Below are 25,934 nucleotides of genomic sequence, written 5' to 3' on the forward strand. Positions count from 1 at the left end.
AAAAATAAATACGAGAATAAATCATCTAAACTTCAGTGTATTTGCTGTTATCATATTGATTTACATTTTCTTCAATCTAGAAAATTTTATGAAAACAGGAAATATTATTTCATGATAGAAAATAAATACAGTATACAAAAACAAATAGAGTTTTAGGGTTTCTGCAGATCACCATCAGAAATAAAAATAAAATAAATGAGGGAAAATAATAAAGGGAGAGTATATCCCTACATTTTTACAATAAATTCCCCTACAAGGTCGATTATTGTTATGTAATGTCTACTGCTTCACTATTGTTATATATATATATATGTTGTTTTTAATGTAGAAGTTATATCATTGTGACTCAGGTTTATGCTACAAGAAGATTATCATTGTGATATGCCATTGTTACTTCTGGTTCTGTTTTTATAATTAATATACTCAAAAAATTTACGGTATTGTATTTTTCATCATTGTAAAAAATAAGCACAACTCGCACTCCGCGCTCAGATTTTTCTTTGCGGGTGCTATTTTTCCGTAAATAATTAGTTAATTTTTGTTTTGTAAAGTGTTTTTATGGAAATAAATTTTGATTTGATATATTCTTTTCCAAATTATCTGAAAATATAAAAAACCGAGTAAATAAAAGAATTGGTCATTTAAAAAAAATGTTGATGAGTGGATCTCTATAGTATCAGTTGTAATGAGCTGGATGATTATGTTATTTCTACTTATGTCAATAGATTATGAGTTTATTTGATTATGTAATTGAGTAATTGATTATGGGTGTGTGTGTGTGTGTGTGTGTGTGTGTGTTTCGGAGTGCATGTTGACATCCATCTACGTCGAAGCCTGAGAAGTGTAAGTTACCTACTTGAAAATATACTGTATTATACTACTCATAGGTATTTTAGATTTTATTATAGTTATTTTGTCGCTTGTTATTTATAATTAATTCTAAAAGCTTAAATCTTTACTTTTCTATGATTTGTCTTTATTCTTACAAGTATAGAATACTCAATTGTATTTGGAACTCGCTCCTCACTCACAGGCATTTGCCCATATGAGGAGCCTTCTTCAAATTTTATATTGTATATATATATTGTATTTTTGTAAAAGAAGAAGAAGAAAAATGAATCAATTTCAATTTCGCTATTGATATCCATCACTTATATACTGTAATATTCGTTCATTTAATTCCTAATTCACACTCGACTCGACATACGTCGCAATGAACTAAAATGTCAATGCTCCGATGACGACTAGTGTGCGCAGCACCTCAAAAAAGTACGATCCGTCCGATGCGTGCCGTCCGTCCGATGACGATCTGTGTGCGCCTACCTTTTAGCTCAGAGAGCTTCCCATCCTCCTCCTCATCAATGAAACGTGATTTCATTTACGTGGCTGTGTTGGCTTCATTGGAAACGACAATACGAATGCAATAGGGCATTACGTTGCTTACACAAGAAGAACGAATGAAATTTGGGAAACATCATCATATCATCTAAGAAATCTTCCTTTGCAACTTGAGATATATCGAATGTCATATAATGCTATACACACGGTAAATTGTAACATAGCACGGTAATAGTACCATATATTTATGTGAATTGTTGTAATAGTGATGACTATATGGGTTCTGAATAACAATTACCATTGACAATGATAAATACCCAAATATAAGTTTTTAGTGGCATAAACAACAGTTTTTCTCTGCTGTATTATGTTGATTGGTTCAAATGATACGCTGCAGATTATAGACAAAGGAAACAACTACTTCTGTAACACAAGATAATGTTACGAATAGTTCATACTCAAATAACTTTTGATGAGGAGAGGAACAAACATTTTTATTGACGATACAAAATGGCTCAAAATTATGGTGTAGTACAATTTCAATTTTACCTTAATGTTTGGAGTACAACATTGTTTTGGTGGTACAAAATTATTGTGTAGTTGGATTGCAATTTTGACAAAAGTGGGAAAATACTCGTATATCTCGGTCAGGATGATGGTACAAAATTAGTACAACGCATGATGGTGTAGTCAGATTTCATTTTTGACAAAAGGGGGAGAGATTTCTCCCCTTTTCCCACCTTTTTATGCTGCTTATATATCGGTAAGGGTTGGGGTACAACATTTTTTTGGTGGTATAATATAGTGCAAAATTATGATGTAGTCAGATTTGAAGTTTGACAAGATGGGGGGGGGGACAGGTGGACATAGCCGAAACTACATAATACAACGTTGCATAACTCCACAACTTGCTCTGTTTAAAGTTGCCGCTGTCCCCTTCAATATTCAATTAAATATTTTTGATTCCGATCAGTACCATTCAAGTTTTATCAAAAAGTTGTGTTGAAAAAAGTTAGCTTGAAAATACTATAGTTTTGAAAGTAGAACCGAACAAGTGGATGTAAGGATATTAGGTGGATAACATATTCAAAGAATGACACACAATACAACATGATGTGCAGTTTTATTCACACTAATCTTATACCCTATAATCTCATTTTCAACATATTTTACTAAAAATAGATTTTATTCATCCCCAACTTGAGCCTAATGCGATTCACTTCCATTCATGCTCTGGATTTTGCACTAATTCTAATAATAGGCATAATCATCAATGATTTTACTTTTTGTCATTTTTCCATTTTATGTTACACATTCTTCCATGATATGATTTTTGTAAAAATCAAAACTGGTTGCACTTGAATTCTATTTTATTTATTGCACCATCTTGTGACTAGAAATCCACAACATTTTTGATTATGAGTTTTGTTTAAATTTTTATTCTATGGTAGTCCCTTCGTCCAGCTTTTCCACTTTTGTGGCTCTACTACCATCAGTAAGAAAATTATTACTTTCCAAAAACATTAAGGTGCCCAAATTTGATTACTTCTCGACGTTTTAACGCCCCCACATTCCAAAAGAACCGTTTTCTATATTATTCTTCAACTCTCTCTTCCTCCCCTATTGTGGAAATGCGTTTTGTTTCTTATATTGAACCCATTTATTCAGTTTTCGCCCGTAAGCCGCACAAAATTTTACAAAATTGTACATAGTCGATCATTCTCTGATCGGGCGTTTCTCGAAAGTCCTCGTGTACTGGAGCGTCTTCCAAGGCTATGTCAACCTGTAACCATTACACATTGTTAGTGGAACGTTTTTGAAGTTGAAAATATCATTCTAACTAGTAGCAAGAATTGGAGAGTTGTTATTACAACAACTTATCATTTATTATTGATCCAATATTGAAAGCTATTCAGGTTGACTGTAAACCAGAACATGTTTCTGTTGTCGAAATGCGAATAAAACAACCTCAATAATAGCGTCGTATCTAGCAGCAATGAGATTAAATGGAGTATAGAGTAAGAAAACGTTATCTGAAAACCACGGTTATTTGTGCAAATTCAATGCGCAATAATTGTGCAAAGAGAATGCCTACATCAAAGACCACTTGTGTCCGCACTTAAAATAATCACTGAGTCATACAAAATCGTTAGACTGCACAAAATAGAGCTTTTTTAAGAAAAACTATGGCGTAAATTGGTAGCATGCGCGATTCATGAATGAAAGGTTTCTGGTTCGAAACCAATCAAAATCTCTTTTACTAAGAATTTTCAACTCTAATGAAGATTATCCACGTAATTTTATCAAAGTAATAAATAATTCTATTATATTCTTGGACATAAGGAGATTGCTTTCTACAAAACTCACCCTCACATTCACACCGAGATTTCTCCCGGTGAAAAGGACGGATCACCTGCTAGTTTGTAATGAATAAGAATATAGGTCAAAGTCTATCTGGTGGCATCAGTACACCTGTATTCTGGTTTATGGGTTTATATGGCTTTGTCTATATGATTGACATGATGGTATCGCTTCCAACAGAATTAGTTTTTCTTATAGTTGGTTATTCTTATTATCCTCATCTTACCCAACTAAGGGCCGTTTGCACAGTGACAGTTTAAACTAAATTTCATTTTAAACTGGATTAAAACGGTTTCAAGTATCGTTTGTTATAATGTGTTTCATTTTGAGTTCAAGCCAACAGCTGATTAAATTCAGTTTAAGCATTGACTGTGCAAACGGCTCTAAAAGGCTTGAATATCCTTAGATAAACATCTTCAGGGGAGCAAATTGTCCGGGTTTTTTCTTGTAAATTAACAATGGTCTGCGTTGGATGACTTGGTTCCTGCCAACAAAACAATGGCATATGATACAATAGTGCTTCATACACTATTGCATTTTTTAGAGTTCATTTTTATTTGCTAATCATGTTTTGGGTTCTCAATTATTTCTGTTTCGAGATTTATGACTTTTTATTGTGCATAGTCATTGCTGTGAAAACATTCTTAACTCGACCTACAGTAATTGATCTCAATTATTCATGTAACTGTTATTTATTCATACTTTACCTCTTCTTGGGTGAACTTGTCTCCCCATGTCATTAAGTCGTGCTTTATCCTGAAAATGTTATTTTATGAATGAATTATATTCAACTTCTAATTTTCATCTGCTATATTTTTAATATTTCAATTATTATTATATTCACTATTATAGATATTATTATAGAGTTATTTTCAATATTTTAAATTCAAAAGATGAAATGATTTATTCGTCTGTTAATACCGTTGACCGCTTAAAGAGCCGACTCTTCTAACGATAAATAATAGTTTGAAAATGCGGCCGGTTGGTCGGTGCACACCAAGGGGTGGGTATGAACACATTGAATGCAGGTAGGCCTATGGTCGTATGTGCAAGTGCACGTTTGCTCATGTATAACCAAGCGCCTACATGTGAAACAAAATATGGAAAGAGCGATAGAAACATGTTGTGACGTGCCTGTAGCTGCTCACATTGAATGTCACCGACAAGTACACGCGTGCAGTGTATTCCTATTTTTTATTTCCAGATTTTTGTCATACATGACCAAGCGTGCACTAGCACATACGTCCATCCAATACGATCATACTCTAAAGGTGTAAATCCATTCATCTATCCCATCATCATCCGTCTCATTACCCACACAGAAGCCTTTGGGCATCACTCTCAGAAAAAAATAAATTAAAAATATGCAGACAACAATTCGAAATGAATCAAATGAATGTATCAAAGAAATGGATTCATTGAGATAAGACCAGTGATTTGTCTAATTCAAGTTTTGTTGTAATTCACGAAATAGCTGATAGTAGTGATAATAATAATAACGTATTTATTCATAACGAAAATCTTAACCTAGAATCATAACCTGTTTTTTTAACATTTCATTATCAAAATTTGGGAATGGAAAAGTTTTGGGCCAAGCCTGTTGCTCCTTCCCAATCATATTCATATGATTTGTGATTGTATCCACAAATAAATAAATAAACAACAGAATTTCTGTTATATAACAATAAATAGTGTTTACTGGCTTTATTATCAAACCTTCAAATTCGAAATTAATCTTAATTCCTTGCGGATTATTGTTGGAGTGGAAAAACCTTTGGCATAAACAGAAATTTGGATGTGACATGAAAATTAGTAATATACTTTTCTAAATTATTGTGTTTGACACAGTAAACGCTATTTTCTTGTTTTTCTCTCACTACTTATTTTTGTCATTGAATGAAATGAATAAATAAAAAGAAAATGCACGAGAAATAGATGATAATAATAATAATGTATAATAAATAGTATACATATTTCATTTATTTATTCGCATTATTTTTCACAAGTTACTAATTTTTCGATGGCTGATTTCCCGGGTCATTTGTATGACATTTGGGTAGGTTGGCAGAATCTATATAGCCTAATAATTGAGTGTTTCTTAAGCTGACAAGTAGTATGTGCATAGGCACTAGGCAAGCTTTATCAACCTAATGGAAACCTAGCCCGATGCTAAGCTTACCTTTGTTCGTTAATTTTGCCAGATCCGTCGTAGTCCCAGCGTGACAGGGCGTCCCTTATCACCTCCTCCGGGTCCAGCTCAATGGTTTTGCAACCGAGCAGCACGACAAACGCGTCAAAGTCCAACGGGTGCAGAGCCTGCAATCACCATCACTCCCTTTTTAGCCCTATAATCTTTTTACATTGTATTATTATAATCACTTTATATTCGCAAATTCAATATTACATCATGTTACTAGTATGGGAAGGCATTTTTTACCTTACAAGCATTTTCAGTCCAGTCAAGGGAAGGTTATAGAGGGAAAAGTTTGGAAGACAATTTTTGATCCCGCAGTTCTGTTCAGGGTAGTAAGGAGGTAAACTATATCAAAAGTCCCCACCCCTACGCTAAGTTCCCTAGTGCTAAGGGCGTGGGAGTGGTTCAAAGGAATTATTTTTTGGTCTCTCGCATGTAACTAGAGAATTATAGACAAGGATTTAACAACACCATTTTCAATCGAATAATGCCATTATAAAGTGGACCTCACTATACTTATTATACTCTCGTGCCCGGTTTCATCAAGCTCGACCAAGATATTTGAGAATGGTCAAGACGTGTACGTTTTACAAGTGTGCATTGCAAGTGTGAATTATTATCTTCGCCATAGGAATCCTGTGTTGCAGTGCACTCGTTGTAAACCGTACCTGATAATTGATCATGTCCAAATGTCTTTACCAATCTTGGTGAAACCGGGCATTGGCATTGGTTGTTTGCAATTATTGCAGACCTCTACAGAGAATTTGATTCCCTGATTTAAGTAATCATCAGTGTTCAACTAACAAACTGTGATAAATTATATTGATTAAGCATCTATTAATATACAGGATGTATCCAAACTCCCTACCAGTATTCGAGGGCATTGTTCCTGGGTACGAAACTTATTCGAATATCATTTTTAAACTGTCCGAAAGTCCTTAGTTACTCACACAGCAGCCATTTTGCTTTTTTCACTTACTTTTTTCTGTTCAATGGCTGAACATATTGAAATGAAACTGCACTATCAGGACAACAAGATAGAGTTAAAAAAACAATGACGATTTTTCAAATTCATAAAACAAAATGGCGGTCGTTTAAAATTTTATTTCATGAATAACAAAAAAACCGTTGATTTTCCAAAAACCTACAGAAATAATTTTTTTTAGTAAATTTAATTTCAAATCAATTGACGCCTTATTTTTTAAGATTGAAAGAATATCAAGTGAGATATGGCTAAGTGAATAATAGTGATGAGTGATCACTGAAAGTTTGTTGCAGTGCACACCAAGGCATGCTGATGGAGTCGTCTCAATAATGCAACAATCTCTTTTTGCATTGCATGTTATTAGTAAGCGATTTTAGGTAATTTCAAACAATAATAAATAACGTTACATTACCCTCTAAAGATAGGTCACCTACTTCTAAAGCTACCATATCTCACTTAACATTCTTCTACTTATTTAAACAAATATATTCTACAAATTTAACCAAGTATTATATTTCAACTTAATATTCTTACATGAGTGATTCAACAAATAACATGAAACGAAGAAGGAACATTGTTCCATAACTAATGATTATTATTACAATCACGCATGATTCTTTCTATTGTGAACAGTTGAGTGATTGGATTATGAATCAATTACCTCTGATAACATAGTATCGAGTTCCTCCTCTGAAATGTCGTCCTTGCCCATGGTTTGCAGTGTTACTCTCAGGTCGTTCTTGCCTATCACTCCGTCATGATCAAAATCAAACATAAAGAATGCCTGAAACCAGAATAGCTTTCTAAATATTTTGATCAACATTTGAATTGAATTATTAATTATTTTGCTCTCGCTTCATAATTGAATCCAAAGTACTAAGATCTTAGTATAAGACACTTATTAAATCTAGGTTTAATGGTCCATTAGATTCGATAAGATTAGTGTCCCAGAAACCGGGCCTCAACTCTGTAGGCCTCAACCCTTCTACTTATCTTCTTCTTCATTCTCTGCTCTTAAGGGCTTGTTTCCGAGCTTGGGATCTATAAGTTCTTGACTTGCAGAGCTCAAGACTAAAATAAGCCCTCGGATCTAAATCGTTTTTCTGAGGCAGGAATTTATCTTCTAGACTCCAGGATCTATTGAGTCCTAGAGCTATTTTTGAGTCCAGGACTTGAAGCAATAAACAAGAGGGAAAAATACAGGTTTTTGGTTTTGTATTGTTGGCATTATAGCAAAACAGCTGATTGGAGCGTTCTAATTCAAATAAGCATGCTCTCCAAACTATATTTTTGTAACATAATTATTGTTTTGTGAACATAACGTTTTGATTCTGTGTATTGTGTAGGCCTATTGATTGTGTGATTTCAAGTTTGTATGTTTGTTTGTTTTTGGTGATTCTAGGAGAGTATAGGAAATCGTCGAATGTAAAACAATAGGCTATATCATACATATACATACACATACATATAATTGTATAAACATACAAATTAATATGTTTCATAAATTAAAATAATTATGAGTATTGATAAGTACAAAAAATGCATTCGTTTTGAAAAGATAAAATTGAAATATTGCAGCATGAAATATCCTGAAATAGAAAAATGAGCAAGACAAACATAATGAACAATTGAATAAAATTATATGGAATAGAATTACGGGTGAATTCAAATGTGATCAAAAAATCGCAAAAAGGAGTCATTTGCAAATTGCAAAATGTCTGGAAAAGGTTGAAGAGACAATGGAAGGCAGATCAGGCAGTCATTCGACGAAAAAATTGAAGACCAGCGGTGGACCATCATCTCCAAACCGGAAACCCTATGAAAATGATAGTCTTATGGAATCAATTTTGTTGGAGAGGTGCCGGCCGAATCAATTCCAGATGATGATTTTGAAGGTAAAATTAATAAATAACTATAATTTATTAACAATTAAGAAAAAATTAGTCTAGTTGTAAACTGAAATCATGAAACTTGAATTCAAAAAACACTTTTGGAGTGAAAATGGACTTACTTTGGTAGTGACGATCGTTTCGACCTGTTGTTGGTCATCATCAAACAGTCTGATGATGACCAACAACAGGTCGAAACGATCGTCACTACCAAAATAAGTGCATTTTCACTTTAAAAGTGTTTTTTAAAATTCAAGTTTAATTTTAACAGTGAAAAAGTATGGATATGCAACAGTGAAATGTAGCAATTGAAACAATGGTATTTACCTAGTACTGTCGACTATAGTAAATAATATGATACAGTCTATTAACTACAAATTCAATCATAGTAAGGGTGACCACTATAATGACAGAACAAGTGTTTTAAGCATGATGTGTGGTTTCTATCATTACTAGAAAAAGATCCATGTTGTATAGGGTAGAAGTGGTAGGTTTGCACAATAATTTTGAAAAACCCTTGAAAAATACCCCTTTTTTGAAAATTTGTAGCTCCGGAACCCAAAATGGTAGAGTCTGCGCGACCACTCAATTTATTGAAAATTTTATTATCTTTATTTTCTTAGAGAATGTTTTATCTTGAAAAACTCAAGGTTCTCGAGATTAAATGGAAACATTAAAAAAAGGCCGAAAGTTTGGGGGTTTTGGGGTTGAAGCCGCCCTCTGGCGTGTCAGCGAATTTCAGATTCGAATTCAGCGCCTCAAAATACATATAGAACCGTCGAGAAAAATCCTTTCAGGGCTGTTTACTGAAAAACGACCATTTGACTGGACTAGCCTATTATAGAGCTGCGTAGCCTTCAGACGTTAACACCACAAAAACGCGCATTTCACTTTTCATCAGCTGATTATATCTGTATTTTTTGTACAGAAACAGTAAGGTACAGATATAATATGCGTAGCATCAGTTGATGAAAAGTGAAATGCGCGTGTTCGTGGCGCTCAAGTCTGTACCCTCCTCAACGTGGACCTCACTGTATTAGAAGAAGTTTTAGAATAATAAGATGAATGGGTTGACGTACATCGCGGAGTTGTTGCATCTTCTCCTCGTCGATGTTGTGGAGGAGGTCGATGTCCTTCTTGGTGGCAGCCGCCGGGACGACATAGTCGACGTCATGCACACTGCGGCTCTCGCGACGCTTGGCGTCTGCACGCTGCAGGGCGAGCACGCGCTCCTGTTCGGCCAACTCCTCCAAGTAGTCCTCGTCCTCTTCCCCTCCTCCACCTCCACCCTTTGCACCGCCCTTTTTCTTCAGGTCGCCGCTGGCTGGCGCCTTTGTTGTGCTCTTCTTCTTTTTCTGTAACCAGTAAAAATAATGTGTACTTAGGGCCCGCCCTTCACTATGACAAACAGAACTACGGAGTTATGTGGAAAGTTATAAGAAAAAGTTTGTTTTAATCGAAAGGCTACACATTTACAAGAGACAACCTTCAACACTCAATTCGGCATTTTGTCAAATGATTTGTTATGTGAAAAAGTTTGTTTTAATCAAGAGGCTACAAAATGTAGCAGGGACAACCAATAGTGGCAGTCGGTAATCGGGATTAAGGTCTTTATCTGATCGACTTCGGTGCCACCCTCCTCATGAGTTCGCAATTGAAATGAGAGACTATTTTTTACTTCTCTGTATTTTTTTCAAATGTACAACCTTTTTCCATGGAAGCCTTCATATATACTGTCAGCATCCATAATAAGTAACATCCATGATTCCCATAAAGATGCCGTTTCAAAGCGAATCTCACTAGATGCAAAAACCTTTTCTCTCACTAAATACAACGTTTTGTATATGTTTTCAGTTGTGTGGTAGTTTGAGGACATTAACTGATGAGGGGTTGGATTTGAACTCATCCCCTTTCGAGCTGGGACGACCGCTGTTGATGGAGGTCGGTGGTGGAGGACGTCAAAGCAGTGAGTATATTAATTTTCTTGGTCATTTCAACTAGTACACTTTCATTTGTCTTTAATGAACATTTAATTTATCTTTCAAGAACACGACGTGATTCAAATAGAAATTTTAGACTTGGAACTTGGTAGAGAAAAAATTAACTCAAAAGTAGAATATTCCAAATATTTTTGAATTCATAATTGATTAAAATTCACATGCGAAAATTTCCACATTTTGTAAATTATGATAAATATTTGAGAGAAATAGGAATAAAAGCAATCCGATAATTAAGTTATTACGTATATTATCTATTCCATTTATTTAATAATCTATTTGGACTCTTGAAAATGACAGGAACGAAACATGTGGTGTCATAAAAGTCGAATATATAAAAATAATTTAAGATTTAATTTCTGTTGTTGAAAAAAATGTATGTGTCCCTCATTTATATTATTCAACATCAGTTATGTGAGTATCTATTGAATGATGTGCCTCTTTTTTCCTGAGGGAATTGAATTGGATTAAATTTGATTGAATTTATTGTTTAAAAAAAATCAGATTTATAAAACATCAGTAAATGTACAAATTTAAAGAAGATTTTATCTATGTTTAAACTATTTCACAAAATAATTGAAACTGTACTCACATGGACCTGTTGGTCTGTTCGTGAGTAACAGTTCGCATACGTATATTAAAATTAAATTTACACAGATAACTTATCTATGATACAGAAACGATTTACTTATTATTCCTCTCTTTTTTTCATCTCTTCCTGTTTAATATTTTCCTTTTCCCTTCTGATTTCGTCTCTATCACTATCATCATTATTGCTCCAGCTGTTCATATTCGTCCCGCACTCTCTTTCTGGTTTTCTCCAGCTGCAATCTCCCTCTCGCTCTGCTCTCCCATGAAACCAAATTCGAGTGTCGAGTCCGAGTTAAAAATAGGAAGGTGGTCTATATTTATGTAAACTTTTAAATTAGCGTTGACATTATAAGTAACACGAGTACACGTTTCACGTAATAGTCTTGTAATTTATCACCTATCCCCCCCCCACCAGGTTGACCTTGTTCGCTCCCAACCTCGAAAAGTGCTATTTTTACATTGTCAATTCATAACCGATAAATATAATGTAATAAAGTGAGTTGTAGTTTTTATATTCTGGGGAGCTATTTAATCGTTTCTGAGGCCAGTCATTCACGTTACAGTACACCAAAGAAGTTACAGAGCTTTAGTTACCATACAAAGAACGGTACAGTTACAGTACTTTTTCCAGTATTCCTGTACCATATTACTTTTCTTAATAGACAGTGTAGGTCTATTCAGGGGTGCCCAGAAGGGGGGGGGCATGGCGCAATTTGCGCCATCAAAATTTTTGGGGGGCCTGGTTTTTTTTAGATTTTTTGCCAACATTTCAAACCATGGCTAAAAAATCAAGGTATTAATAGAGATATCCTAATGTAGTTGATTAATACTTTTTCCCACCTTTACAATGTTGTATTTTGCTAAGTGTAAGTCAATATAAAGCATAAAAAATACAATTGATAATAATATTTGTATGTAGGAATTCAAATAATTCTAAAGCTTATGAATTTGAACCGTCTATTCCTCTCCAGTAACCGTGAATCGGATAAAAGAGGGATTGTTGAACATGAAAAAATATGTGCCGTCAAGCATTGGCTTTTAGATCAGCGTCATGACGTGCTTTCAACGTATTGCATGTTGATAAATTCTTACAATACTCCAACCTGATTGAATAAATTATTTGATTTATACATTTAATTTATTTGTACTATACAAATCATTCAATTTTTTATAAATCCTAAGTAATCCTAGTTTTCAGCCAGATTTTCAACCGACTGACACACGCGGTCATATCTGCTCGTGTCACTTCAATCTGACAGCATATTTTCATTCAACAAATGCTGACAGAATATTAGAATATTCTAAGAATATTAATAATATATCTTAGAATATTCTAAGCATCGCTTGGAATATTGGAAACTAGTTGAAGGTTAAGCAATCCGTTTTTCAAAAATAAATAAGTAGTTTCAACATCGAGATTCTCAGGCATTGAAAGAGTGCCTTCAACTGAAACAAATTCAGGATTATTTAGATTTTGTCACTTCAAACTGTCAGCATTTGTTGAATGAAACTATGCTGTCAGATTGAAGTGAATCGCATTATAGAAAGGATTGTTGTTGGGTCACCTGTACCTGGCTGGCAACCATTGTTGGTGTTCTTGTTCAGGTGAAGAACCGCTTTGGCAAACTGAGAGGTTTGTCAGTTATTCAACCTTTTCTGCGACAAATCGAATCAATTTTTAGTGGTGCAATGGTAATGAGAGAGGGAATCAAAACTAAGGTTCCGTAGTGGTTTGCTTGGGACGAAACCCATAGAAATTTTGTGTTAAAGATCTGTCTTCCTTATCATAAAATAAATCCTTCTCAATTGTATTCTTCGATTTTGATAATTACATTAAGATTTTACTCTACAAACATGGTGTGAAACAAAATTTGATTTGAATGGTTTTCCTTCCGATGAGTATAGGACGATATAGTTGGAAAATCAAAATCAATAGTTTACGAATAAACTAAATATAATCAAAAAAACACTCATGCTATTTATTGAAAATTGTTCAACACCCTGTAATGGTCTCACATTGTAGTAGACATTTTCTCTTGATATACCTATACTTTTTTAACACCTCCTTTCTCATTATCTTCCATAGCTGACATCAATCTACTCATTAATTTTAGACCAAAAGATATTAGTTTCTATTCATACTGTGCTAGAATATTGAGTTGATAATTCGAAGCAAGATTCTAATGACATGCAGTACAAGTTTCAAGAAAGAAGCATCGCTTAGAATATTGGAAACTAGTTGAAGGTTAAGCAATCCGTTTTTCAAAAATAAATAAGTAGTTTCAACATCGAGATTCTCAGACATTGAAAGAGTGCCTTCAACTGAAACAAATTCAGGATTATTTAGAAGGATTGATCAAGATAATGGTGAAAAAGTTATTCAGGATTATGTATGAGAAGCTATTCAGGATAATAAGGAATATCTGAATAAGGAATTCAAGATAATACGTAGGAAGAGTTTAGGATAATATAGAAGTATACGATGATTGCCAAGAGAATGTAAAATGTATTGAAAATGTTGGAAATCCGCCTGAGAACGAAACTTTACTATGACAATTATACTATGCACTAGAATCGTGTGAACATGGATTAGGAGATGGATCTATATTTACTGCCGAATCATTTCATAGAACTTTGGACTATAAATTACATTTTTTGGACAGTAAATCTTTAGAAATGTGACGCTTAGTTGTAGTACACAACCTAGATTTGGAATGTTGGTGTAAAATTTGGAATTTGGTGAAGTACACAACCTAGATTTGGAATGTTGTATAACTTGAAGTAGGAATAGTTTTGGGCATAAGACTGTTGTGCCATTCCAAAAGTTTTAATTTATCATAAAATATAGGCTAAATAAATAAACTGTCTTCTATCAAAGTTGCCAGTGAAAGATATTCCACACTTGCACTATCAATCTACTAACAAGCTTTATCTTGCGTATGGCCAGCTCGCATCATTCTCTGATGTCAAATTTTCTGAAACATTTTTGAAAGACTAATGCCGGAGCAAGTCAACTAGAGCTAATCAACAAGCTCCTCTGCTGTATTCACGTTATTATAATCAATAAATAGTCTATTCCAATAGGAGCTACTAAACAGAGGCTAGTTTAGGTGTTTGTAGTCCAACAGAAGCGGACTGAACTAGACTAAGCGGAAGTCGTACGAACGATGCAATGATGAGTGTGACTCGACAAGCATGATATTCTCTTCAATCTAGTAAAGCTATTGTTTTACATTTGCTTTCAATTCTTGAGTCTTATCTACCAAACTGGTTAATCAAACACGGATAAAAGTGTGATCACGATACTTACATTTGATAATTGTCAAGTTGACTATCCAATAGAACACAGCAATAAAGATGAGCCCAGCATAGCTCCGAAAATTCTCACACTTTGTTCCGTACAGTGGATGATCGAAAAAAGTATAAACAGGAGTATGTATTTTTCCTGATTTTTTTAAATAATTTGTGATCATTCTAGTATTCTCTTTCTGGAATAAGTGTCTCAAACAGACAATTTGTAAAACTCATTTGCTCCACTTGCTCCGCTCATCGCTAAAATCCAGCTCAGTCATAAGTAAGTCAGTTAGGAAAGTTAGTGTGGAACTTATGTACAGTTGAAGTTATGTACATGAGAAGTTCACATGTATTTGGGGAAATTGGATCGATATTGATGAAGATTCGTATTCTCAAAATTGTAATTAATGAAGGAAGACATTCAATCAACAGAAGAAAATATAAGAAGACGAATGATTTTCGATAATTAAGGCCAATGAATCAAAATAATTAAATTTGAAAGGAATTAGAAAAGGAAATTATAATAGTATATAAAAAGTAAATTCGTAGGCCTAAGGCTTTTTGTTGGTGGGGGTCCCTAACTGTGAAGTCCCATCTTGTGTAGCGTGAATTCATCATTTGAGCCGTCGTTGGTCCTCACGATTGTTATAAATCAGCCGGGAACGACAATTTAATGATAATTATGAGTAATAAAAATTAAACTTGTGTTTTTTAGGTAATAGAGTAGTATAGAGAAAGACCGCACATGTTTCTCATTTATAAAGATTAGCATGGAAAACTATCTGCATTTGTGTTTTTGGAAGGTTTGCCAAGAAAGAAGCTTGGATAGCTTAAACGAGACTGAAGTAAAGTTAGAAAAATGTTCAAATCATATCTTGTGTCTACTGATATAGTAGAGAATATAAAATTGAAAATCTTTATTTATTCTTGGAATCAATACAATACAATACGCAATAGGAAAGAGAGTTAATGTCATCATTAAAATTATATGAAGAAACACTAGCAATCAATCAACAACTAAACAGTTTTATACCAAATTATTGATTCCGTTTTTTTTTAATAATATTTATAAAAAAATTCGTTACCTTTTGAAGCTCAGGCGCGGCATGAAGGGTAATACCGTCTGACATCTTGAATTCACCGAAATCAGAACTAAATGATCAACAACTAGTCAATTGAAAAGACAACAGGACTTGACTACCTCAAAGAAAATAAGTCATTGCAGTCTGTGACTAGAGCTCCATCCGCTCCGGAAGAAGACTAGGGCGCTAGTGCTAGTGCTATTTCATTTTGCATATTAAAAGTGCCTTTCGGATCCAAAATTCTTCTCCCTCTCCGTATCCTAGGTACACTGCTTTTTCATCATCTTATTTTTATTTTTCTCCATCATCTTACCCCCTCCCTTCACCTTTTGCTGGATAGCGTTGAGATGTGTGAGTGTGTGTCATCTCCCTTTCTCACCCTAAATACTCATCTTCTCCTTCTCCTTCCATCTGTTTCTTCTTCTTTTTTCTTCTACCTCCATTTTTTTAAACTATATTTTCCTCTACATTTTCCATTTTTGTCCTAATTCTTTCAGCTTCTTCAGCTCCCACTCATCCTCCTTCTACTTCTCCACCTTCTTCTTCCTTAAAACAAACCATTATTTTTTTCCAACTTGTAAATTCACTCATTCAACTCCCATCTTAATATTTTACTCTTCTCTTTTAATCTTTATTCTTACAATTTCTCTCATTTTCTATCATAATAATTATAATATTGCATCCACTCTTCTCCTTCTCTTCTTCTCATTCTTTTCCTTTTTCTTCTTCTATTAGGTACTTCTTATTTGGATTTTCAGCCGTTGCATCACTTGTTTTGTTAAAGCTTAAACTATCTAGTTTGAAAAATCAATAATTAAGATTTTCTAGCAAACAAGCATTTGCGATGCCAGGTTGTGTAAAGTTGATATGATCTCTCACGCAACACCATGTGACTAATACATTTAATGTGAAAATGCTGCATTTGATAACCCCAGCAATGCCTTGCATTGAATAAAATACGATTATTTAATAACCCCAGCAATGTCTTTGCATTGAATAAAAAATCTGGTGTGGCGCACTCACACAACTTTCCTTGCCGTTATGAGAATTGATCACCTGACGCTAGTGTACACGCGCATCTCAAGTCTACTATTCAAAGATTTGAGCCAGCTGGTGACAGGGTAATAGCGCTGGAGACATACGAGGTGTTCTATCTCTTCATAGTGAATCATTTAATAGAATCAACAGTTGCCAACAGTTTGCAATTGGATAATCACATTTTCTCTAATTTCGAGCTTTTTTTCAATTTTAAGTGAAAATGTTACTCAACATTAATTGTAGAAATTCTCATGCTCAATCTATTCCACTCGAAATTTTTTGTTTAAATTGTATCTGAAGCCTGATAATTGAGAATCTAAAATCAAACTTTGCATAGATGGGGCGGAGCTCCAGAAATTTTTACAGATATGGGACTTGTGGCAGTTGATAGAGCTTATCGATGACTATTTCAGGTATAACTTTATCGCGAAAAACCCTGTTTTTGACAACATTTTCGCCATTTTAGCCGCCATATTGAATCGCATTTGATCGAAATTGTTCGTGTCGGATCCTTATATTGTAAGGGCCTAACGTTCCAAATTTCAAGTCATTCCGTTAATTGGGAGATGAGATATCGTGTACACAGACGCACATACACACACACACACACACACACACACACACACACACACACACACACACACACACACACACACAGACCAATACCTAAAAACCACTTTTTTGGACTCAGGGGACCTTGAAACGTATAGAAATTTAGATATTGGGGTACCTTAATTTTTTTCGGAAAGCAATACTTTCCTTACCTATGGTAATAGGGCAAGGAAAGTAAAAATCTGGTGTGGCGCACTCACACAACTTTCCTTGCCGTTATTAGAATTGATCACCTGACGGTAGTGTTCACGCGCATCACAAGTCTACTTATAAGCAAAGATCTAAGCCAGCTGGTGACAGGACAATAACGCTGGAGACATACGAGGTCTGATATCTCTTCATAGTGAATCATTTAATAGAATCAACAGTTGCCAACAGTTTGCAATTGGATAATCACATTTTCTCGAATTTCGAGCTTAATTTCAATTTTAGGTGAAAATGTTACTCAACATTAATTGTAGAGATTTTTATGCTCAATCTTCTCCACTCGAATTTTTTTGTTTAAATTGTATCTGAAGCCTGATAATTGGGAATCTGAAATCCAACTTTGCATAGATGGGGCGGAGCTCCTGAAATTTTTACAGATATGGGACTTGTGGCAATTGATAGAGCTTATCAATGACTATTCCAGGTATGAATTTAATCAAAATCGTTGGAGCCGTTTTCGAGAAAATCGCGAAAAATCCTGTTTTTGACAACATTTTCGCCATTTTAGCCGCCATCTTGAATTGCATTTGATCGAAATTGATCGTGTCGGATCCTTTTATTGTAAGGACCTTAAGTTCCAAATTTCAAGTCATTATCGTGTAAACACACACACACACACACACCACACACACACACACACACACACACACACACAAATACAGACCAATACCCGAAAACCACTTTTTCGGACTCAGGGGACCTTGAAACGTATAGAAATGTAGAAATTGGGGTACCTTAATTTTTTTCGGAAAGCAATACTTTCCTTACCTATGGTAATATGACAAGGAAAGTAATACGATATTGTGTCACATGAAAAGTCTTAATTTCATGCAGTCTGGCAACGCTGATATTTGGTCTGTTGCAAGCTCAAGTCTCAACCCATTGTATTCAGATGGAAATTTGTTCCGTTTTGAATAATCCAGGTTTCAATTCTGTCCAGGTTTTAAAACCTTTATACATATAATATACAACGTTAATACACGTAATTTGGCTTTTTTAGAAGTTCTTGAACAAAACATTTTCAATAATATTATCAGTTGAAAGCTAGAAATCAGCCATTAGAAGATTATTATTTATATTGGTGATATCATTATTTGATCATGTAACCTAATTCGATTAATGTTTGCAACTATGTATACTATTTTGTTGTGTGATTGCTATTATGAAATTAAATTAATTCTGTGATTATCAATAAACTACATATTACATAGTTCAAAATATTGTGTTGACTGTTGCAATAATCTTGATCATGTTCTTGAGTGATTTTTTCTCAGTAAAAAAATAATGTTTGCCTAATGCTTGTTTGCAAGATGTGCCAATGGGGTAATCAAACTTACCTTTCATTTTTAGAGGATCAATGACCGTCTTGGTTAGGCCTAATAAGCCTATTAAGGCCCTTTGTGCTGCCTGAAGACCGCAACCTGACGTCACACCATTTTCTGAGGGTTTGGATTACCGTTGTAAGTAAAACAACATGCTACATGGTAAATATTACAGTTTTACAATAATAGATCCCAAAAAAGATATTGCATAATGTGTTTGATATAGTAAAGCTGCAATAGAATAGATAAAATTGTGATAGCTTCAAATGGAACTAAAAAATCCAGCAGCGAAAAGCACAGCTTTGGTTTTTCAAATCTGCCTGCCACTGTCCTGTTCAATCATCTACACATCGATGAAGGCTGTGAGATAGAGCCATTATTATACAGTATTTCCACTTGTTTTTCACTTTGATCCAATAAAAAACATGTAAAAATACGAATAAATGAATATGCCACAAATCAATTTTCTCCAAAAATTCACCAATTAAATAATAATTATAGACTACAATATAGTTGCGTTGTGACTTGTGACAATGTTACTCAACATTAATTGTAGAGATTTTTATGCTCAATCTTCTCCACTCGAATTTTTTTGTTTAAATCGTATCTGAAGCCTGATAATTGGGAATCTGAAATCCAACTTTGCATAGATGGGGCGGAGCTCCTGAAATTTTTACAGATATGGGACTTGTGGCAATTGATAGAGCTTATCAATGACTATTCCAGGTATGAATTTAATCAAAATCGTTGGAGCCGTTTTCGAGAAAATCGCGAAAAATCCTGTTTTTGACAACATTTTCGCCATTTTAGCCGCCATCTTGAATTGCATTTGATCGAAATTGATCGTGTCGGATCCTTTTATTGTAAGGACGTTAAGTTCCAAATTTCAAGTCATTATCGTGTAACACACACACACACACACACACACACACACACACACACACACACACACACACACACACACACACACAATACAGACCAATACCCGAAAACCACTTTTTCGGACTCAGGGGACCTTGAAACGTATAGAAATGTAGAAATTGGGGTACCTTAATTTTTTTCGGAAAGCAATACTTTCCTTACCTATGGTAATATGACAAGGAAAGTAATACGATATTGTGTCACATGAAAAGTCTTAATTTCATGCAGTCTGGCAACGCTGATATTTGGTCTGTTGCAAGCTCAAGTCTCAACCCATTGTATTCAGATGGGAAATTTGTTCCGTTTTGAATAATCCAGGTTTCAATTCTGTCCAGGTTTTAAAACCTTTATACATATAATATACAACGTTAATACACGTAATTTGGCTTTTTTAGAAGTTCTTGAACAAAACATTTTCAATAATATTATCAGTTGAAAGCTAGAAATCAGCCATTAGAAGATTATTATTTATATTGGTGATATCATTATTTGATCATGTAACCTAATTCGATTAATGTTTGCAACTATGTATACTATTTTGTTGTGTGATTGCTATTATGAAATTAAATTAATTCTGTGATTATCAATAAATTACATATTACATAGTTCAAAATATTGTGTTGACTGTTGCAATAATCTTGATCATGTTCTTGAGTGATTTTTTCTCAGTAAAAAAATAATGTTTGCCTAATGCTTGTTTGCAAGATGTGCCAATGGGGTAATCAAACTTACCTTTCATTTTTAGAGGATCAATGACCGTCTTGGTTAGGCCTAATAAGCCTATTAAGGCCCTTTGTGCTGCCTGAAGACCGCAACCTGACGTCACACCATTTTCTGAGGGTTTGGATTACCGTTGTAAGTAAAACAACATGCTACATGGTAAATATTACAGTTTTACAATAATAGATCCCAAAAAAGATATTGCATAATGTGTTTGATATAGTAAAGCTGCAATAGAATAGATAAAATTGTGATAGCTTCAAATGGAACTAAAAAATCCAGCAGCGAAAAGCACAGCTTTGGTTTTTCAAATCTGCCTGCCACTGTCCTGTTCAATCATCTACACATCGATGAAGGCTGTGAGATAGAGCCATTATTATACAGTATTTCCACTTGTTTTTCACTTTGATCCAATAAAAAACATGTAAAAATACGAATAAATGAATATGCCACAAATCAATTTTCTCCAAAAATTCACCAATTAAATAATAATTATAGACTACAATATAGTTGCGTTGTGACTTGTGACAGCTTACTTCTCGAAAATTGATAAGAGGATCTTCTTATTAATTATATTATTGCCACTATCATTTTCATAATTTTCTTCTTCATTCTCTCTATTTTTCTTTTTCTCCAAGTTTATTCTACTTTCTCTTGCTCTCATCGTCAATATTGTTCCAATCTCAATATCCTCCCCTTCTATCATCAACATGATTCCCTCTCCTCTTCCTCATCCCCCTTCTTTCTTCCCCATCGTCATCATATTCTCCTTCATATTATTCTAACTTGTATTTTGTGTTGGGTGCATAATGGACGTTGATGAAGGGCATTAATTAGACGGTGTGTGTCCCTGCCTCCCTGTTGCCACAACTCATCTATATCCAACGTCATTTCTCATATTATTATTATTATTATTATTATTTCTTGTCAAAATTCTCGTAGTCGTGTCGATCTTGTCGCGTCTTCCTTCTCTTTACCTTTTCCTCCTCCTACTCCCTATCCACCTCCTGTTCCTCTTCCTTCCATCTTTCTCCTTCTCCACCTCCTTCCACTTCTCCTCCTCCTCCTCTTTCCTCAACCTCCTCCTTCTGTTCCCCCAACCTCCTCCTTCTTCAATCCCTCAAACTTCCTCCTCCACCTCCACCACATTCTCCTCCCGCTCCATCACCTCCTATTCTTCCACTGAACTCCCTGAAATTCGACTCAGAATTTTTGGAAAAAATCGGACCAAGTTCAAGAGGCATGTAAAATAATGTTTTATTCTTGTCGAAAGACATAAATGCAATGTTTCATCATTTTTCGTAGAAATATTGAATGGAATTAAATAGGTAGATTGTCACAATCACTTGTTTATTTGCAAATAGATTACTAGATTTGTTTGTTATACCATCAAATCAAATTTTGTATTCTAAAATTTTAGGCTCTAAAATTTCCAACAATTTTTTTTATGTGAAATTCTGTTGAGAAAAATTGTTTTTATTTCGGACTTTAAAAAGTTTTACTCGGGAGTAAAAGTGAAAATATGGAGTTATTAGACCTCAATTCAGAATAGCCATAAGCATAATAATAATAATAATAACCATTAACTATCAAACTCTTTTAAATCGATATTTCACTTATCAAATCAAAATCATGATAATAAAATGTTATATCATCAATTATTTGAATTTATCGATTGTTAGGTACCTAAACAGTGATTTGATAGAAAAAATATCCTCAATAATTGCTTCAAAAACCTGAAACGGTATAGTTTTCGAAAATGTATGAACTCAGGGCTACTTTCTTGTATTTATAAAATAGCATGATTGTACCCTTTGAAATTGATGAAGTAATTGAATAAGAATACAAATTATAACTACTAGTTTTAAAACCTGATGATGGTGTGATCACCGAAACTAGTAGTTATAATGTGTATTCTTATTCTATTATTTTATTAATTTCAAAGGGTACTATAATTCTATTTTATGAAAAGTTTTCGAAAATATTTATAATTGGATATGAATCGAGCAAATTTTTATAAGAACGATCCAAAAGTCACGCAACCCAAATGTTAACTTTTTCAAGGTTGTATGTATATTGCCTACGATGTAAGAGCAACTACATTATATAAAATACACACATTTATGACCATTAACCCAACCTCTTCAAATAATCTTTAATATTATTCAGTTTGCGTTAGCATCTTATTTTGTATTTTCACTCGAAAGGATAGAATCATACGGAATAGAATAAAGTTTATATCATATTATCTTGTTAGAATTATTCAGCTATTTTAAACAAACAATGTAATTATTTACTCTTAGGCCTGGTAGCACAAAAGGCTTCTCTGATTGGTTCTCGTGAAATTAATCACGCTTAAAATTTAATCAGCTTTAGTACAACTGGCAATTAGGCTCGTTGTTGAGAGAGACTAAACTCTCAATAGGAGCCGAACTACTTTTTTAATTTTATCATGGGAATAACCATTCGCTCTCATTTACTTTGAATAATTTAGGCTATAATGTAACATCCAATTTTCAGTCCATATTCTTAATTGCTTCAAAATTATCTAATGTACTTCACCGTTTCACTTTAAAAAATATTATTTTTCTCTAAACCATAACAGATTCCTTCCAACACGTTTCTAATTCAAAATATTATTGTAAGTTATCTTTCTCAAATTTAATTTATTTGAATCTTATTTTTTCTCAGAAAGTCGAATTGGATGCTTGATGAACACCAATGGAACGTCAAAACCTCATTCCCTCTCTCATAGACTATTATTATTTTTCCAATCTCTAAGAATTTCTAATAATTATAAATTGTAAGATCAGCTTTGGGAAGCTGCTTTATAAAGTGTAATAATTATCTGAAATTGTTTCCCCTCAACATTCAAATTTTCCTTGTCTTTACCAATTTGTTATCCAGTCAATAAATATTATATTCATCACATTTTTACAGTAAATTTCGAAAAAAATATGTGTGAACTGTGAACCTTGATGTCAATAATAATAATTTTTTGAAATCATAAAACTCACAGCTGGAAGGTGTCCTTTTTTTGAAACTCTTACTTTATTTCCTTAGTGGAGGCAGGACCTCCTAAATACCTTGTATTGTTTGTATGCTCAGGTCCGGTATTTAGGAGGTCCTGGTGGAGGTATCATGTTATTTCTGTTAAATCGTGATGTAAATAATTTCAATTCTCTATTTTGAAATCACAAAATTCACAACTGGCAGGTTTCATTTTTAAAACTTTTATTTTATCATTTTTACTAATCGTCAATATTTTATTGATTCATTGCCTCTGGCTTTAAATTGATCTACTATAATAATTTATTGGTGATGGTATTTATTTTGAATGGTTGATGATTGTTAGATCAGTTTGATCAGGTTTTTGGTTATCGATACATGATAAATTATTGTTGTAATGCTAAGATACGGGATGAAGTTTTGAAAACATTCTCTACTCAAGAAATTTTCACGTCAACTTTTAATTATTTTTGTATCTTTTTCATTCTCTATTCAAACTAATTTTAATTTTAATTTAATCCATTTCTATCTTATTCATTTTTCTTTACCTACTTTTTAGTTTTAAATTCATTACTTATAAGTTAGATTTACTTCAATTCAATTTCATTATTGAAAATATTTATATGTAGTTATTAATAAATTGGTAGTTTTCCAAGTATTATAATTTGATATAGATCTGCAGTTTTTAGGATTGAGTTAAAGTGTTTAAGTGATATTTCAACGTAATATTTCAATTCATCTAAATTTAATATTTCTGGTTAGTACCTATATTTTTGAACTAAAAGTTGAACTCATTCAAATCATTTCAAAAATTGTTTAAATGATGTGTTTTGTAAGAAATAATAAGATGTTTTTAGCGTTGAGCTGTAGACCTCTTATAGTTATAATATGAGCATGTAACAAAGCCTAAAATATTTTAAATGCATAGGTATTCATTTTTCCCGGTTGGACGTCAATACGTCTATAAAAGTTAACCACCGTAAAAGTTGTCATCTTACGGACGCAATGCCAGGAGAGCCAACTATTATTAAATCTGACAACAGCGCGATGACATCATTTTATGGTGGTTAAATCTAATAGACCTTCCTGCGACCGATTGTTGAAGTTATATATGCTTATATAACACATATTATAAATGCCAATAAAGATTGTTTATATATGATAACTATAGTAGGTTATACGATTCACAATGACACCAAACCTTGATCAACCTTTTGATAAATGACTTACATGATTTGTTTGGATCAGCTATCAAGTAATTTTGTTCAGTGTCGAAAAATCGAATTCGTAGAGTATGCCAGAAGTTTCTCTAAAACTATCTGTTTTGATCGGTGTATATTTATCTTGTAGGGATTCGAAAATATCTGACGGAAATTCAGAAATGTCGCAATTCTTAATTAATTCAAGTCCTGTACAAATGATGTCTTTTTCAGCCCTGTCAAGCTTTTTCAAAACAGGTGCTAAGTTTAGTGATTTATCTTTGATGTGTTTACCTCGTCGTCTATCCTCATAAATTTCACGCAAGTAATTGATATGAAATAGTTTTTCATAAAAATATTTCGAATCCAGCTTTGCATCGTGTATATCTTTTCACTCAAGTGTGACTTTATACACTCATGACGTTAAGCTATTTATCAAATAATTATAAGGTCAGTGATTTATTCATAAAAATCATCATTTCATATAACAACAACTATCGTAGCATAGTTGCATCAAAAGGAAAAAAATCATCAATGAATAAATTCTGGATAAAGAAAGAACACAGAAATTCATAATTAAACTAATATTATAATACATAGGTACCTATTATATAGGGGATTTAATTGAGCATTCCCTAACTTTGACAGTTGTTTGTGGCCGTAAGCTATAAGTGTCACATTGATTCTCATATATTCAGTATGCCTTGCCAAATTACCATGAAAAGGTGTAACTTCCAACAAGTACAAATTATAAAATTGTACAATCAAAAAAAAAATTAGATTGTGCAAGTTCAAATTATAAAATTGTACAATAAAAAAAAATAAGATTGTGTGATTCATCAGGCACAGAGAAAAAGAAAACGTTTTGCTGGGAAAAATTCCGAACACGCTGATTTTTTCCTGCAATGATTTTAAAAATGAGCGACTTACCTGGAAATTTATCTTAGATGGAAAGGTCTACCTGCCCTCAGCTTTTAGAACACAACATAACGCCTAGAGAAATTCGAATTATACATTTACAGACAATCGGAAGATATAATCAAATGTTTAAAAAAATCATGGAAATTTAAATTTCCCGAAAATTTGACTCGTTTTTGAAAAATTGTAACTCAGTACTCAATTAAGATAGAAAACTGCTAATTATTCCATTTTATTTGACATTTTATGATCTAAAA

General features: G+C 33.5%; 2 protein-coding genes across 12 annotated transcripts in view; one reads left to right on the forward strand and one right to left on the reverse strand.

Moving 5' to 3' along the window:
• LOC111045927 (ultraviolet-B receptor UVR8) overlaps positions 1-24,421 on the forward strand; it is a 95,148-nt gene extending 70,727 nt beyond the window's left edge. For 7 of the 11 annotated variants that reach the window (XM_039437744.1, XM_039437822.1, XM_039437757.1 and 4 more), the window contains 4 exons: positions 8,281-8,773; positions 10,622-10,733; positions 18,939-19,048; positions 23,243-24,421. The gene's annotated coding sequence lies outside the window, so the exon portion shown is untranslated. The remainder of the gene's footprint in view (positions 1-8,280; positions 8,774-10,621; positions 10,734-18,938; positions 19,049-23,242) is intronic. The other 4 variants (XM_039437774.1, XM_039437788.1, XM_039437792.1 and 1 more) reach the window with 4 other exon arrangements.
• Positions 2,443-15,992, reverse strand: LOC111055267 (myosin light chain 5). Its single transcript, XM_022342435.2, has 6 exons — positions 15,735-15,992; positions 9,847-10,122; positions 7,540-7,662; positions 5,879-6,015; positions 4,407-4,455; positions 2,443-3,121 (listed from the first exon to the last, which is right to left on the reverse strand). The coding sequence occupies exons 1-6, from the start codon at positions 15,777-15,779 to the stop codon at positions 2,999-3,001; spliced, it is 753 nt and encodes a 250-aa protein (XP_022198127.1). The 5' UTR covers positions 15,780-15,992; the 3' UTR covers positions 2,443-2,998.
• Positions 24,422-25,934: the final 1,513 nt, after the last annotated feature.

This window comes from Nilaparvata lugens, chromosome 1 (genome assembly GCF_014356525.2).
Source record: "Nilaparvata lugens isolate BPH chromosome 1, ASM1435652v1, whole genome shotgun sequence".
Taxonomy (NCBI): domain Eukaryota; kingdom Metazoa; phylum Arthropoda; class Insecta; order Hemiptera; family Delphacidae; genus Nilaparvata; species Nilaparvata lugens.

What these genes read in the sequence shown, in the direction of transcription:
- LOC111055267 (XM_022342435.2), bottom strand. Translation starts at nt 15,779, where the DNA reads ATGTCAGACGGTATTACCCTTCATGCCGCGCCTGAGCTTCAAAAG. An exon ending in GGCAAAATTAACGAACAAAG is followed by an intron (nt 4,456 to 5,878) that starts GTAAGCTTAGCA and finishes TAACATTTTCAG; the next exon opens with GATAAAGCACGACTTAATGA. An exon ending in ACAAGTTCACCCAAGAAGAG is followed by an intron (nt 3,122 to 4,406) that starts GTAAAGTATGAA and finishes TAATGGTTACAG; the next exon opens with GTTGACATAGCCTTGGAAGA.